Source organism: Microtus ochrogaster (genome assembly GCF_000317375.1).
Source record: "Microtus ochrogaster isolate Prairie Vole_2 chromosome 14 unlocalized genomic scaffold, MicOch1.0 chr14_random_2, whole genome shotgun sequence".
Taxonomy (NCBI): Eukaryota; Metazoa; Chordata; class Mammalia; order Rodentia; family Cricetidae; genus Microtus; species Microtus ochrogaster.
Genome location: NW_004949097.1, coordinates 9,601,093 through 9,617,505, shown reverse-complemented (window position 1 = coordinate 9,617,505; position 16,413 = coordinate 9,601,093). Strand labels below are relative to the sequence as shown.

Sequence of the window (16,413 nt, the reverse complement as noted above, 5' to 3'; positions counted from 1 at the left end):
ACCACTGCACCCTTTCGCAATACTCTTTAGAATTACTGTACCACTGCACCCTTTCGCAATACTCTTTAGAATTACTCCTAGGCAGTCTATTTGTCTCATCTCCATCATCCCTTTAATATTTTCGGGCCATTTTTTTCAGGGGTGGGGGCCTTCAAAAGGATAGCAAGGCTATTTTTGTAGTGCCATCTGAGAGCCACTTTAGTGTAGAGAGGGGAACAAACCAAACTTTATACAGGCTTTGTTATCCTTAAGTCCTTATTAAGGGCAAAGAAATACAAATACCTTAGTAATTTACCTTTTGTTAATATCTTCATCAGCAAATCCTGTGGGAATGAGGGAGAAGTATTTTCCCATCTTAAGCCATAGGTTAGATTTGGGGATCCAGCCATTGTGTGCATGGATAGCATGGATTTTAGCAAGCTGACGAGCTATTAGCCTGTTTAAAAACAAAACAGCACAAAAATGTTCAGAACAATAAAGCTGGTCCTCACTGATCACCTCTGTCAGGTGTCTCAACTGTCTTCCCCATCTCTGTGGCCTTTCCTTCTAAGCTCCCACTTTAACAGTGATTCTACCCAGTCAGTCAGGGCTGCTTACCACATGCCTGGCCATACCTGGCCGGGCTGCTGGGCCTGCACCCTGCTGCAGTGCATCTCCTACCAGGCTGTATGCTAACATCCCTGACACCTGACACCACCCTATTTTTTGATCTATTAATATTTTTTGGCCTACTGAACATCTGACCTATTAACTTCACATCCTGCTCCTTGGCTACAAATCCCTACTGGCTCGCCTCTACTCACATTAAGGCCAGTGTCTCTTCTCCCTCTGAAAATAACATCACCACAGTCAAGACACTTAACACGTAAGGTACTATTGCAGTGAGGAGCCCAGAAGTAGAAGCAATCCTCATCAATGGTATTGCTGAAAAACAAATTATTATCCCCAAAAATCTGGTTTAATGGGTTTGGCTGGGATCTAGCCAATGAATGAGAGTATTTAAAAGCTTCCCTGATAAACATTAACATACAAAAACATTTGAGAAGTCAAACTAATACACAGAGCATCAAGTGTCATAAACGCTTGTGATTAAACAAATACCCATGCTAGCAGTTTCTACCACATCTACTCCTCTTGTCTGACTTTTAAGCACCATAGGCAGGCCTCGGAGTATGGACTAGGCAGTAAAGGATGTCCTTGACCTTCTGATACTTTTGTGTCACCTACTGGGGTTACAGCTGGGTGCCAGCACACCCAGTTTAGCAGTGCTAGGGAACCAATCCAGGCCTTCACACATGTCAGGCAGGCACTTTACCAACTGAGCTACATTCCCAGCCTCCATCATGAATATTCTTGAGTTTTATTCATGTGGCTTATATAATGCTGATCTTAATCCTAAAACTGTAACCCACTGAATCACCAAAGTTAGGAGTATACAGACTGACTTAAGCCTGTGAAAGGAGCAAAGCTCAGGGGTGATATGTGAGTTCCCTCTGTATGCTGTGAAGGTGTTTTATTACCACAAAGAAGCAGCTTTGGGCCTATGGCAGGGCACAATAGAGCAAGACAGGAATTCTAAGCAGAGACAGAGGAGGAAAAGAAGGCGGAGCCAGGAAGACACCATGTAGCTGCCAAAAGAGTAATATGCCAGCAACAGTAAGCCACAGCCTAGTGGCAATAGACAGATTAACAGAAATGGGTTAATTCAAGATGTAAACACTAGCTAAAGATATGCTAGAGTCATTGGCCAAACAGTATTGTAATTAGTATAGTTTCTGTCTGATTATTTCAGGTCTGGGCAGTCAAAAAAACAAGCAGTCTCCGCCAACACAGGGATATAATACTTGCCCAGGATGTATGGAGAAACAGAATACAAGTATATCATAGTATGCTTTTAAAGCAATAAACCATAAATCTCTTTTGCTACTATTTTATTTAACTTATTCTCTGTGCTAGTGATCAAACCCAATCAAATATTCCAATACCCCCCAACCTTTCCTGTTTTTTTTTTTTTTTGAGACAGACCACACTGTTCTACAAGTTGACTTAGAACTCAATTGTAACCCAGGTTGGCCTTGAACATATTGCAATCCTCCTGTCTCTGCCTCCAGAAGGCTGGCAAAACGAGCACGAGTCACCTCGCTCAGTTTTTGGATTTTTTTTTTTTTTTAAGATTTCTTTTCAAGACAGGGTTTCTGTGTAACAGCCCTAGCTGTCCTGGAACTAGTTCTGTAGACCAGGCTGACCTCAAACTCAGGTTTGCCTACCTCTGCCTCCTGAATGCTGGGATTAAAAGCATGCACCACTAAGGCAAGGCAAGAATTATTTTGTTTTTAATTTTATGGATATGAATATGTGTATGTGTGGCTATGGGCATATGAGTGCCCAGAGGCTAAAGGCATTATATCCCCTGGAGCTGGAGTTAAAAGCAGTTTTGTGAGCTGCCTGACATAGGAACCAAACTCAGGTTCCTCTACAAGAGGCATGTGCTTTTAACTAAAGAGTCATCAACTCCAGCATCAATCAGCTTTTAAAAACATTTATTTTGTTGTTGATGTTCCTGTGCAGGTCACATGTGTACAAGTGAGCATTCGAGAAGGAAGGAGAAGTATACACAAGCCTGGAACTTCCTACAAGCTGAGGATGATGACCTTGAACTCCTGACCACCTGGTTCCATGCCTGTCTCCATGTCCCAAGCACAGGTATACTCCATGCCAGCAAAGGATCATTCCTATCCTATTTCCTCTCTGGTTGGGTGAGGAGTTTGGGTTGGCCTCACTTCCTGTTATCTGTTCTGTTTTGCTGAGTGTGGGAATTTGGCTTATCCTTCATTTCATCCAAGTTCAGTAAAGATGAGAACTTCCATAATCCCTTTCAAAATAATCTATGATTCAGACATATTAGTGATTCAATCTTGTCTTTCCTGATTTTTGTAGTTTCTTTTTTCTAGTGGTTAATAAAACCTGCTAAGCATTTTAAAATGCCATAAAAGAGTTATGACACAATCTGAAATAAACTGAGTAAGAAAGCAAATAGCAAATATACTCCCTTCAAACACCAACTAACTCAATTCCTATCAATTTCTTGTTTTCCTTTTTCAGCCTCCTTTTCAAAAAACGATCAATTCAACACATCACTTGATGTAAGCCAGTTGTCACACAATATACCTGTGTAGGTCAATGTCTGGTTTCTTGCCGAGATAGAATTGCTCTGTGTAAAAGCCCTGGCTGTCCTGGAACTCGCTCTGTAGACCAGGCTGGCCTGGAACTCAAAGAGATCCGCCTGCCTCTGCCTCCCGAGTGCTGGGATTACAGGCGTGCGCCACCACCGCCCGGCTGATGGTTTCTACCAGTACACACTACTCTACCTGCGTGCTGAGTGTAAGACCTAGATCGTATCATTCACTTAAGTTCTAAAGGAGTAGATATTAAGTAAAACCATTTTAATCAAACATAATTATAAATTATGTAAGTACTAAAATTAGCTTTGGCAAACCTTTACATAAGACTAAAAACTGCAGTCAGCCTTCCATCTCTGTAGGTCCCATATCCATGAACTCAACCAAGCAAAACCAAAATGAGTGAGGAAAAAAAAATAATCTCACCAAGTTACACCTTGCTACACACCAAGTCCTACACAATCTCCACACAAATACTACTACACAGAAGTGCCATGATGCAGCCTTCCCCACCCCAGCTGCTTTCTCTCTGTCCTCCACGCACTATCACGCACTATCTGTGGGCCAGACTTATCCACAATGGTGGACTGTACTCAACATGTACTCAGATGCTCAAGAGTACAGTCTAACAGTTTTGGAGGTGTTCACACTGTGTGTAGAAATAAGTAACACAGACAACTGGAGGTGGAAGGCAGACATGTTCTAGACGCCTGTCATCTCATACAAGGGGCTCAACTGAGCACCCAAACTTGGTCAGTACATAGGAGGAAGTTTAAAATCAGTCACTCAATGACATTAAGGAAGAACTTTGTAAAAAATCTATTCTTTCCACTTGAGGTTGGTCAAAAATATTACAGTTTCCTTAGTAAAGAAACCCTGTAGCTGCTGAATTACTATGTAACTGTGACTGCTAAAATGGCAACAGAAAGGTCTGGTGGTCTGCACTCACTCTGCCTGCCCCCTTCAAGCCCAACAATGTCAAGTTTTCTATGCAGCACAACTAAGCCCTGCTTTCCTGTGGTAATGAGGAGCAGCGGGCTATGTCCTGCCATCCAGCTAGCTTAACCCCCGAAATAACCACATAGAAACTGTATTAATTAAACACTGCCTGGCCCACTAGTTCTAGCCTCTCATTGGCTAACTCTCACATCTTGATTCAACCCATTTCTAATAATCTGTACGGCCACTTGACTGTGGCTTACCGGCATGAGTCTAACCAGTGTCAGTCTCGGAGAGGAGAGCCATGGCATCTGCCACACTTCCCTTCTTCTCAGCATCCTGTTCTGTCTGCTCCGCCCACTCAAAGGGCTGCCCTATCAAAAGGCCAAGGCCGTTTTCTTTAGAAAGAAGACCCCTCCTACACCACTTTCCTTTACATTCTATTCTAATACATAAGGACTTAGTCACCCATCAATGGTATTTCTTCAGCATCTACAGGTGGATCAAGTTAATGACTGACATGTTTTTATGCTTTAGTTTCTCATTTACTTAAGCAGGCTTATCAATATCTTATTCATAGGATTATTTTGCATCAATTTTATTAAATTAGACACTACAAAGTTCCTAAGTATTCTAGTGGTAGTCTCCAACTTTAGTACAGAACTCTGATATTTTTAGAATTATACCTGCTACAAAGTCTTACAGTGTTACAAAATAAAATTTAAATATATTTAAATTAATAGTATAACTTAAAAAACAAAAACATTGTTGGGAGTGGTGGGACACACCACTTGGGAGGCAGAGACTAGCGGACCTCTGAGTTCAAGGCCAACCTAGTCTACAGAGCAAGTTCTGGGTAGCGAGGGCATTTACATAGAGAAATGCTGTCTCAAAAAAAACAATAAACAAAAAGCAAGCAAACAACAACAACCCCCTTCCCCCAAAAAGAATAAAAATGTATACCATTTAACAGAATTTCAGGCAGTTTCAGCACAGGCAAATGATTGGGCACACTTCATTTCTAATCAGTTTTCATTTGAAATTTTTAAAAATAAAACCCATGGACTCCATTCAGGAAGGGTCCGTTGTAAGGCTCTTTAACAAGACATCATTTACCGTGCCCACTCTTGTTCTCTCAAGTGTAGTTGAATCTACCTACAATCACCATATTGGCAGCTAAAATAAGATATCCACTTGATATTCTTCATGTTCTCATGTGCTTCAACTTCTAACACAGATCAGACAATAAATCAAAAGTCTGAGCACCCAGGTTATACCATGAAAGACCTGATTAACAGCACCCCCATTCAGCACGAAGCAGTTTGGAGAGAAATAACTATGTCCATATTCCCAAATATTGTTTATAAATGTTCTTTTACATTTAAAGGGGGATATGATATAGTTATGAATGATTTGCATTGGTATGGATTTTAAGGTCAATTTTGTTATATGTATTTCTGACCTTGACTAAGGTATTGTGATTGTGTAGTTCATGTAAAAATGTAATGTATAATTAAGAAATATAGGTTGTTAATGGATAACCATTAATAATAGTCAAGTTTGTAGTCCATGTTAGTTAGATTTTCTAGATATATGTATATATATTTTAGTTGAATAGGCATTCTTCATATCTTTCAAAGACTTCAGAATATGGCATTTAATGTTTTAATAACTTAGGGCTTTTCATGACAATGAGACATGTCTGCTCCTGGCAGCACCAATCTACTTCAAGAAGAAGATTGGCATTGAAGAGGATCCTTATGGAGTTTGATAGTCATTTGGGCAAGAAACTGCTTTTGCCTGGACTGATGCATAAACTGGACACAAGGAGAGAGAGGACTGCTGAACCTGCCCAAAGGTGAGATGGTCTTTCGGGGTTCCTGATTCATGACAGAGTCTGCAAGACATTCTGCAGGACACAGCAGAAAGTGACTGAACTGTCTTTGGAATTTCCTGCTTCATGAAAATGTCTGCTGGATACTATGGGCCTGAAGGCTGAAGATGGATGCCCCAACGGTACAAAAGAACTTTGGGTGACTGTCCAGGCAGCGAGATGTCTCTGTCATTTCTAGAGTTTGAAGTTTCTTATTTCTTGCTTACTTAAATAATATTATATCCTTCTGGAGTCTTTAATGGAGTTGAAGAATGGATAGATAATTATAGTTTTCCTTAGTTATGATAAAAGATAAAATAGATATAAATATTATTAACTGTAATTCTTGCTTGATAACTGTTTTGTTTGTATATAATCTTACTATGTTAAAGTGAAAGCCTTTCTTTTTTGTTTAAACAGAAAAAGGGGAAATGATGTGGGAGTCTGCTGTTTTGTGTTAATTTCATTGGTTAAATAAAGAGACTGCCTTGGCCTTTAATAGGACAGAAAATTAGGTAGGCGGAGTAGACAGAACAGAATGCTGGGAGAAAGAAGCCGAGTCAGGCAGTTGCCATGATTCTCCCACTCCAGACAGACGCAGGTTAAGATCTTTCCTGGTAAGCCACCTTGTGATGTTACACAGATTATTAGAAATGGGTTAATCGAGATGTGAGAATTAGCCAATAAGAGGCTGGAACTAATGGGCCAGGCAGTGTTTAAAAGGATACAGTTTCTGTGTAATTAATTTGGGTAAAGGTAGCCGGGTGGTGGGAAGCGGCCTGCCATTCTTACTACAGTTAGGTGTTCAAGAACTAAGTTTCTTGAGGGTAGGGGCACAAGGTCTCATGTAGCCCAGGGTGACATCAAACTCTCTAGGTGGGTGAGGATGACCCTGAACAGATCTTCCTGGGATTACCTATATGGACTACCACACCCAGCTGTTAAAAATACATAAGAACCTGCAAATGGCCTGAATCTGACTCCAAAGAGGCACAGTGAAGGGAGAGAATGCACCCCAGCAAGTTGTCCTGACACTAAAAATATGCTGCAGCACAAAACACCAAAACTCGTACCCACACACCTCTCTCTGCAACCCACACACCAAGAAATGTGATCTTAAAAATTTTAATGTATTTCCTTAGTAAACATAATATTATTTTTCTAAGGGAAATATTTAGAAAAGGCAACTACCTGAAAATAGCTGGGTTGCAGACATGCTGTGGGTCCAAAGCTTCTCCTTGTATAAACTCATAGCACAGTCCATTATTAAAGGTACAGTAGAGCTGAGGTGCACAGCCATGAGCCTGCAGCACGCGGAAACTTTTCACTTCTTCATCGCGGTCGACTAGCAGCTCAGTCTTGTTGCCGTAAATTCTCACCAGAACCACATCTTCCATGGTATCACCCACGTAGCAGGCAATGAGCTTATTTGTGATCCCATCTGTGAAGAGCTGCCAGGGAAAGCAGAAAAGACAGAGAAATTCGACTATGCAGTTCTAAGGATAGGACTACAGATAACTCGGTAGGTGAATAAAAGGGTAACTGCAAACACCAAGGGTTTGGGTATAGCTTAGTAGGGATGGCACACACCAATTCCTGGGCTCAATCTCCAAAACCCAGGAAAAACAGAAGAAAAATACCTGCTTTTTAACATCAAAAATCTGTTTGGAGAACGTGGGACCACAGCTCAGAAATGAAGTGCTTCCTTATCAGGCAAGCCCTGTGATCCCCAGCTGTATACAGGGGAAGGACCTGACAAGCACCAGTGAGTTAGCCCACATGAGGAGATGGACAATCTTGATATGCACAGATAACAGTATGACAAAGGAGAAGGGAAGAAGACTCAGTGCTTAGAAGCTTAAAAAACTGACAAAAAAATTATATTTCTAGTCAGCAAAATGGCTCAGAGGGTGAGAGCATTTAATAGCACATCTGACACAAGAGTTCAATTCCAGAAGCTAGTAGGAAAAGGAGAGTGTAACTGACAGCTGTCCCTGACCTCTGCTCATAGGTTACAGCATGTCTTTACCCACATATACACACAAAATATACTAAAGAGTGTTGTCTCAGATATCTAAGAAAGGCCAGGTGTGATGACTCAACATTGTAATATCAGCACTCAGGAGGATCCTGAGTTCAAGGCTAGCCTGGGTTATATAGCGAGCTCTAAGCCAGAGTGAAACCGGCTCACACTCTCCCACCTACCCTATAATCCCTCTACACACACACACACACACACACACACACACACACACACACACACACACACTTCTGAGAAGAGGAAAGAAAAAAATGTATGTAATTGTACTAAATGCATAAGAACACAGTAATTCACAATGCTGCTTGGCCTATTAGCTCAGGTTTCTTAGTTATACTAACTCTTACATCTTAAATTAATCCATCTCTATTAGTCTATGTATTGCCACAAAGCTATGACTTAACAGAATCCTTCTCCTCTGACAGCTACATGGCGTTTCCTTAACTCTGCCTACTCTATATATCTCTTCCAGCCTGGCTATATTCTGCCCTACGATAGACCAAAGTAGCTTTATTCACTAACCAATAAAGAGCAACACATAAACAGCAGAATATCCCACATCATCAAACTAGTTGGTACATACTGTGCTAATAGAAAGCTGGTGCAGATGTACCCAGAGAGAAAGTACATCCTTGTGAAATATAACTAAGACTGGTCATAAAGACCTCAGTTCACCAAGCTTTGGCATCTATATCTGGACGTACCAATACTTTCAATTGTGTATATGGCAAAACCAGATAGATAAAATGCCCTAATAATTGTTGGCAATAAACATGCCTCTCAAGTGCTGATTTTCAAAAGGCAGAGAAAAATGCTTCGATGAAACTGATCAAGGATACCCAAAGAACACACACCACATCCAACTCGGCAACCTCCTCTCAAAAGCTGTATGATCTGACCAAATGACTGGCTGGATTATAAAGAGGGCCTCAGTAAGGCCTAAAGCTTAACATTCAAGAGCAGTTTCTCAAATAGCTGGAAGTGAGCTAGACAGAAACAAAATATGCACATAGACCTCCAAGTAGGAAATAGTTGAAGTTAATTTTGTTATTTATCCCAGTGTTTACCTGTTTTAGAAATTAATCAAATGCACATTCAAATCGTCTGAGGAGTAGACATTAGCTGGGTGGCAATTCAGAAACATGTCAGACTGAATAGCAATGAACACTTTGTCAAGCAAGTGGCATGTATCAGCAGCAGCAGAAGTGTGAGCGTCAGTCCACTGCATCCTGGTGTTGGTGTCACCACAGCGAGCAAAATGAGCAGTCAGGCGCTGAACAGAACGTGACAGGTGGGAAAGGAGACAAGCCATGCAAGCTTCCGTAGGGGCTGTCAGACCCTGCACAGAGCAGATACCTATTACCAGCAGATACCTGCACATATTCCTGTGCTCAGCATAAAGAACTGTCACCGACCGACAGAAGACAGACTTACTAGGTTGTTTCTGTCCTCCTAGAAGTTGGCAAGGTGATATCAATGACTTAGATGCTTAAACATCACACAGATGCACAGGCTGAGTCTGAACGGAAAGATCACCAAAGACAGTGACAAGTTCAGCACAGGTCGTGTGGCCTATGCAAGAAAGTATGACAGGCCCATGGCCAATCCTACAAGATGAGAAAAGTAGAGCAGACTGCATGAGAGACTGCCTTAGTCTATACAAAGCAAAGGACATATAAGCAAAGTAAGAGATAATAACTAAGCTTAATATATTAGAAAAGGGCAAGGAACTACAAGTGAAGGGTATAAATTAGCGGTACACTATACACCTAACATGCAGATACGGCCTAGATTCGACCCTCCAGGCATCACTCACACACACACACACACACACACACACACACACACACACACACAGAGGGATCTAGCCTTACAGCTCAACAAGCTAGGAGTAAACTGGCAGTTGTGGTGCATACCTGTAGATTTCAGCACAAAGGATGGCAGGAGGGACCCAAGTTCAAGAATAGCCCAGGCTACTGGTGAATGAAAAAAGACAGACTGAAAGAGAGAAACCAGGAGGCTAAAAAAGGAAAGAGGGAGGGAGGAGAGGGGACGGGAGGAAGAAAACAATAAAGGGAATTAAGATAACTTCTGATGGAGGAAGGTCATTGGTTAATTAATAAAGAAACTGCTTGGCCCTGATAGGTTAGAACATAGGTGGGTGGAGTAAAAAGAACAGAATGCTGGGAGGAAGAGGAAGTGAGCTCAGAAACCATGCTCCCCTCTCCCGGGCAGAGGCGATGAAGCTCCGACCCAGGATGGACATAGGCTAGAATCTTCCCGGTAAGCGCACCTTGGTGCTACACACATTAATAGAAATGAGCCAAGCAGTGTTTAAAAGAATACAGCTTCCGTGTTGTTATTTTGGGCATAAGCTAGCCAGGCGGCCGGGAGCTGGGTGGCAGGAACGCAGCCCGCAGCTCCCACTACAAACTTCTACGCAACACATACAACAGATTTTTACACATATATCGTTAGGAGCAACACTTTTAAATAAAAAACAAATCTCAGCCAGACACTACAAAGGGAAACAACACAAGTGTCTTATGAGAAGCCGTGAGATGGGTGTGACCAGAGCACAGGACCGTAATGCCAGACCATGAGTTGGAGGACAACCTGTGCTGACCTTGTCTCAAAAGAAAAGATCAAAACTCTTAAATTAATAATCAGTACAGAAACATATAAAAACAATGTGACATCTCAACTAAATCTGATTTACTCCAGGAATGCAAAGGTGATTTAATGTTCAAATTTTCAAAATTAATGCATATACCTCAATAACAGTAGTAGGAGCTACCTTCCTCCATCAAATAACAAAATATGAATACACTGAAAATATTAAGTTTGTCTGTGTGCTTCAGATACGGTCTAATGTAGCCCAGGTTGGCCTTGCACTATGTGGCTAAGGACGGCCTTGAACTCCATCATCTACCTCTACTTCCTCACTGCTGAGATTACAGACATGCCATCATGCCCCTGTCTCTAGTTTTCTTATTTTTAATTATTTTATATGTATAAGTGTTTTATGTGCATATATGTCTATGCACCATGAATGTGTCTAATGCCTGTACAGGCTGAGAGGAGGACATCAGATCCCCTACAACTGGAGTACAGATGGTTGTGAGCTGCCATGTGGGTGCTAGGAATTGAACCTGCTGAATCCTCTGGAAAAGCAACAAGAGCTTTCAACCACTAAACCATCTCTCCAGCCACATCTTATTATCTGAAAGAAAATACATGTGTACACAAACATGTAGTTGTATAAAATTTATACACAGAGAAAGAGCTGTGTATCTGTGGACTCAAACAATCTTGGATCAAAAACACCTAAAGAAAAGAAAGCACATGGGCACTCGACAGAGACATGTGCCCTGCACATGACAGCATTTCAGTTAAAAGTAGGAGAGAAGAGAATGCCACACACAGATCAGTTACATCTACGAGGAACCCCGGGACATGCCCACAGAAATCGGAGAGGATGCAGCAAAAAGGAGGGGAGCCTCATCTCTGAGGGGCGGAAATTGTTCACTTTTCAATGGTTTGTGGTTCTGAACTCAAACATAGAAATCATCCATTTGTAGGAAGAGAAAACCATGTCGTTAGTAAAGCTGTCCTATTTATCTAAACCCAGAGTAATGGAGCCCATGTAATCCTGATGCTGTCTATGACTCAAATGTCTAGGTCAGCAACACGAGCGCAGTCACTACCTGGGGAAAGAACTGGGACAGAGAGCACACTGACCCTCAGCACTGAGGGCTGTCCTGTCACAACACTGACAACTGCTAACAGCATTCCAACGTGAGCAGAACCCAGCAGTGATATGATCAACTGCAGAAGCGTTCTGTCACTGCATCTACAGAGTGTGCAAAACACTGAGAAAGTGCTTGACTCCCTGGTCATTAGCCACACTATCCGAGTAAAAGGACACAGGCTGACTAGGAATGGATACCAAAGGCAAAGCAAGAATGGATGTGGACTTAGTCAAACAAAATCTGGGGCCGCTAATCCCAGAATCATCACAATGGAGAAAAACTGTATTTGCCTGGCAGCTCCCTGCTTACCAAGACTACTACAACTGGGGGAGACGGTGACCAAGGGCATAGGAGCTGCCTCTTTTTCTAAATCAACTGGGGGAGATGGTGACCAAGGGCACAGGAGCTGCCTCTTTTTCTAAATCAACTGAGACGAGCTACACAGTGAGTTACAGGCAAGCCTGAACTACAGAGGAAGATAATTCCCATTTATACACACATATGTGCAGAGTTAACTTATTTTGTAGGCCAAATTTGAGTACATTTTCATAGTTTATAAGTCAGTTATGGCTGGGCTAACAGGGAACCCAAAACTCACTAGTGAAGAGTCTTTGACAGCTGTGACATGCCAGCCTGCTGCAATCTCATTCCAGGAAGTGCAAGCTGGTAAAATGAATAGAATTGCCCAGATTTTGGAAGGGACCTACCTGTGTTTTTCTTCTGTGCACTTAAAATAGAACACCCTGACTAGGTACAGTAGCTGAGTTGTGTGAAGCCTGGCTTCGTAAGAATCAAAAGCTCAGCTGTTTACTATGGCCCACATCTTGGCAGAGTGATTAAACTCCACCTATCTTTTCAGTGTCACTATGAAAATGTACTGTCCATGGGGAAACACACACAATTAGTTGACTTATTATTCTATATAACATGGGTAGACCTCATCTAATCAGAAGAAGGACCATAAAACAAAAATAAACAACGCTGAACAAATTCTGTTTCGAGACTGCACTATCAAGCTCCACCAGAGTTTCACGCTGCCGTCCTAGGAACTGCAGACCCGCTAGCTGTCACATAAGCCACTTCAACAACTTCACTTTCCAGAAAACCCTGACACATTTCCAGAAAACCCTGACACATAGTTTATCACTTTTCCATTCCAGTAAGAATTTACCCTATGGAAATACTCAAAAAAATTCATCAAAGTAACAAATATACATGCAGATAGTCAGCTAGAATATTATTTTAACTGCTACAAAACTAAAACAGTTTAATAAATAAAAAGACAAGCTATGCATCCAATGCCTGACATCCCAGTATTTGGGAGGTAGAGGCAAGAGGGTCTTATGCTCAAGAGCATATGACCTGTCACAAGGAAACATAAATTACAGTTAGTCGCCCACCCCATCTCTCCTCACACCCATTTTTTGAGAGTCTCTCTACATGGCTCTGGTTGTCCTGGAAGTCACAATGTAGACCAGACTGGCATCAAACTCACAGCCTCCGCCTAAACAGTGTTGGGATTAAAGGCATATACCACCACACCTGGTAAATTACCTGTTTTTTTTTTACACAATCAAATGTTTGCAGCTATCATACATGAATAAATTCTTATAAAATGCTAGTAAAAAGACAAGGAAATAGCAAGATGGCTCAACAGGTAAAGGTACTTGCTGCCAAGCCTGAGGACCCAAGTTCAGTTCCCCAAGGACCACATGAGAGCAGGAAAGATCTGATACCCGCCTGTCCTCATGCAATAAATTAAATATAATTGAAAGGTTTTGTTGTTGTTGTTGCTGTTGTTTTGTTTTTGAAGACAGGGTTTCTCTGTGTATCCCTGGCTGTCCTGGAACTTGCTTTCTAGACTAGGCTGGCCTTGAACTCACAGAAATCTATCCGCCTCTGCCTCCCAAGTGCTAGGATTAAAGACCTATACCACCACCACCCAGATATTTTTAATGTGAAATTGTATACATGAGTATAGGGTATAACTCTTGTAAAATGTTTGAGTAGATCACAGTAAAACAAAAACACACAAAAAAAAACTAAGGTTAATCATGTAGGTATGCAGAAAGCAGTCCTTCCTTTCTACTCTTAAGGTTTAACTCTGGATATTTTTAGTGTGATGACGGTGTTTATGCAGACTCTTATAAAATGATGCATAGGTGACTATTTTATCTAGGAACTTAACTTGTGAAAAAGAACTAATCCAAAAAATCCGATCCATTTTCTGGAAGGGAGGGAGGAGAAAGAGAAAGTACTGCTACCATGGTGGTGGGCACTCAAAATGGAGGGCAAGGGTAAGACCAGAAAGGAAACAGAGAAAGTCTAAGTTGCTGGCAATATTTTATCTCTTGCCCAGAGTTTAGGTCTACACAATACAGTTTGCTTCATGAGGTTTTTCTCAAACTTACTTTTAAGAAGTGATCTTGCTGTGTGGGTAGGCAGGCTTTGGACTCCTGAACTCAAGCACCCTCTCCACCTCCTGAGTTTAACAACCCAGGTGAGCAGTCACTTGCCCAGCTTCCTTTCGGAGATGCATACACAAAGACACCACCTGACGAAGCACGCACTTTTAAATATAAAACAAGGTTCTTGGGGCAATTCCTTGTTGCATGCCGTGCACATGTGTGTGTGTTCACACATACGCAAAAACACATGGAGAGGCCCAAGACTGACCGTCCTCAGGCACTCCTCTGCTGAACTCACAGAGCTAGTCCACAGGTAATCTAGCTGGCGACCTTGCCACAGAAAGCCACCTCAACCTTCCGATTGTTAGGATCACAAGCAGGTCTACCTGTGCACTCAACACTTCTACAGGTACTGCAGGTCAAAACTCCAGGCCACACTTAACACAGCAAGCATTTTAGCCAAGAGCTTTACCGGCTAAGACATCTTCTAGCCCTGATCTTATACTATCTTTTCTTAATTTTTTAAAAAGTTGGCCGGGCGGTGGTGGCACACGCCTTTAATCCCAGCACTCAGTAGGCAGAGACAGGCGGATCTCTGTGAGTTCGAGACCAGCCTGGTCTACAAGAGCTAGTTCCAGGACAGGCTCCAAAACCACAGAGAAACCCTGTCTCGAAAAAAAAAAAATTTTTAAAAGTTGATGGACTTGTATAGGTGTCTTGCCTGCTGTGCATGTCTGTGCACATGTGTGTGCCTTGTGCCCACAGGAGGCCAAAAGGGAAGTTTCATATCCTTTGAGATTAGAGTTATGGATAGCTGTGAGGTGGAATGTGGGTGCTGGGAATCAAACACAGGATCTCTGGGAAAACAAACAAGTGCTTTTAACTGATGGAGGAAGGCCATTGGTTAATTAAAGAAGCTGCTTGCCCTGATAGGTTAGAACGTAGGGGGAGGAGTGAACGGAGCAGAATGCTGGGCGGAAGAGGAAGTGAGGTCAGAGACTCGACAGCTCTCCTCTCAGGGGCAGACGCCTCAGAGAGAGACATGATACTCCACTCTAGCGGGCAGAGGCGAGAGCTCTGCTCTCTGAGGCACACGCGATGAAGCTCCGACCCAGGATGGACGTAGGCTAGAATCTTCCCGGTAAGCGCACCTTGGGGTGCTACACACATATGATTAGAAATGGGCTAGTCCAGGTGCGAGAGTTAGCCAAGAAAAGGGCTGGAGCTAAAGAGCCAAGCAGTGATTAAATGAATACAGTGTCCGTGTAATTATTTCGGGGCATAAGCTAGCCGGGGTGCGGCAGGGGTACTGGGGACGCAGCTCCTCCGCACCTATTACTACATTTAACAGCTGAGCCATCTATCCAGTCCCTTTTATCCCATCTTAATGCAACTCTTTTTTTTCAAAAACTGTTTTTAAAATCATCTGTGAGTGCACACACACACATATAAAGGTCATAAACCAGTCTGCAGGAGTTAGTCCTCTCCTTCCAAACACATGGATTCTAGGATTCGAACTCAGTACAAGAGGCTTAGCAGCAAGTAAGTGCCTTCCTCATCAACTGAGTAATGTAGCCAGCCCTTAACTCAATGTGTAAACTGTCCTGTCTGGGCCGGAGACAGCAGCAGTTAAGAGCAGCTCTTCTACTGAACAAGAGTTTTGTTCCCAGAACCCAGACAGCTCCAGGAATGTAATGCCACCTTCTGCCCTTCACAGGTACCTGTACACACATGGCATACACACACAGAAATATGCACAAGTAAAATTTAACTTGTCTCAGCCCACAGTATCTACCCGACATTCTATTAGTGTATGATAGTCACTGGGTTCTTCTAAATCCATACAAGGTTATCATTTATTCAAAGTCACATTTATGCAGAAGTCCCATTGTATAGGAAGCATGGAGGCCCTCGTTCTCACAGATAAACACTGGGGGAACCTGGACTGTTGAACAGACGAGATTCTTCCTTCAAAGGAAGGGATGCATAACCCAGAAGGCTGACTGGCTGCGGTTAACAGCCTAGTGACCTTGGTGCTATTTATACAGCCACAGACCATACTGAATCCTCCCCCAGACCCTTACTGTAAACTTGTTTTGCTCAGTTAATCTATACAACCTGTTTTTGAAAGGTGTCACGTGTGGTCAATCTATAGAACCCATCTTTATAGGTGTCACGTGTGGTCAATCTATAGAACCCATCTTTATAGGTGTCACGTGTGGTC

The 16,413-nt window shown here is 42.3% G+C and overlaps 1 protein-coding gene across 1 annotated transcript in view; it reads right to left on the bottom strand.

Annotated features, from left to right (window-relative positions):
• Etnk1 (ethanolamine kinase 1) overlaps nucleotides 1-16,413 on the bottom strand; it is a 47,935-nt gene that overhangs the window by 23,932 nt on the left and 7,590 nt on the right. The window contains exons 3-4 of the mRNA XM_005364581.2: nucleotides 7,183-7,442; nucleotides 296-436 (exon numbers count right to left, since the gene is read on the bottom strand). Of these exons, the coding sequence (XP_005364638.1) occupies nucleotides 296-436; nucleotides 7,183-7,442 (401 nt within the window). The remainder of the gene's footprint in view (nucleotides 1-295; nucleotides 437-7,182; nucleotides 7,443-16,413) is intronic.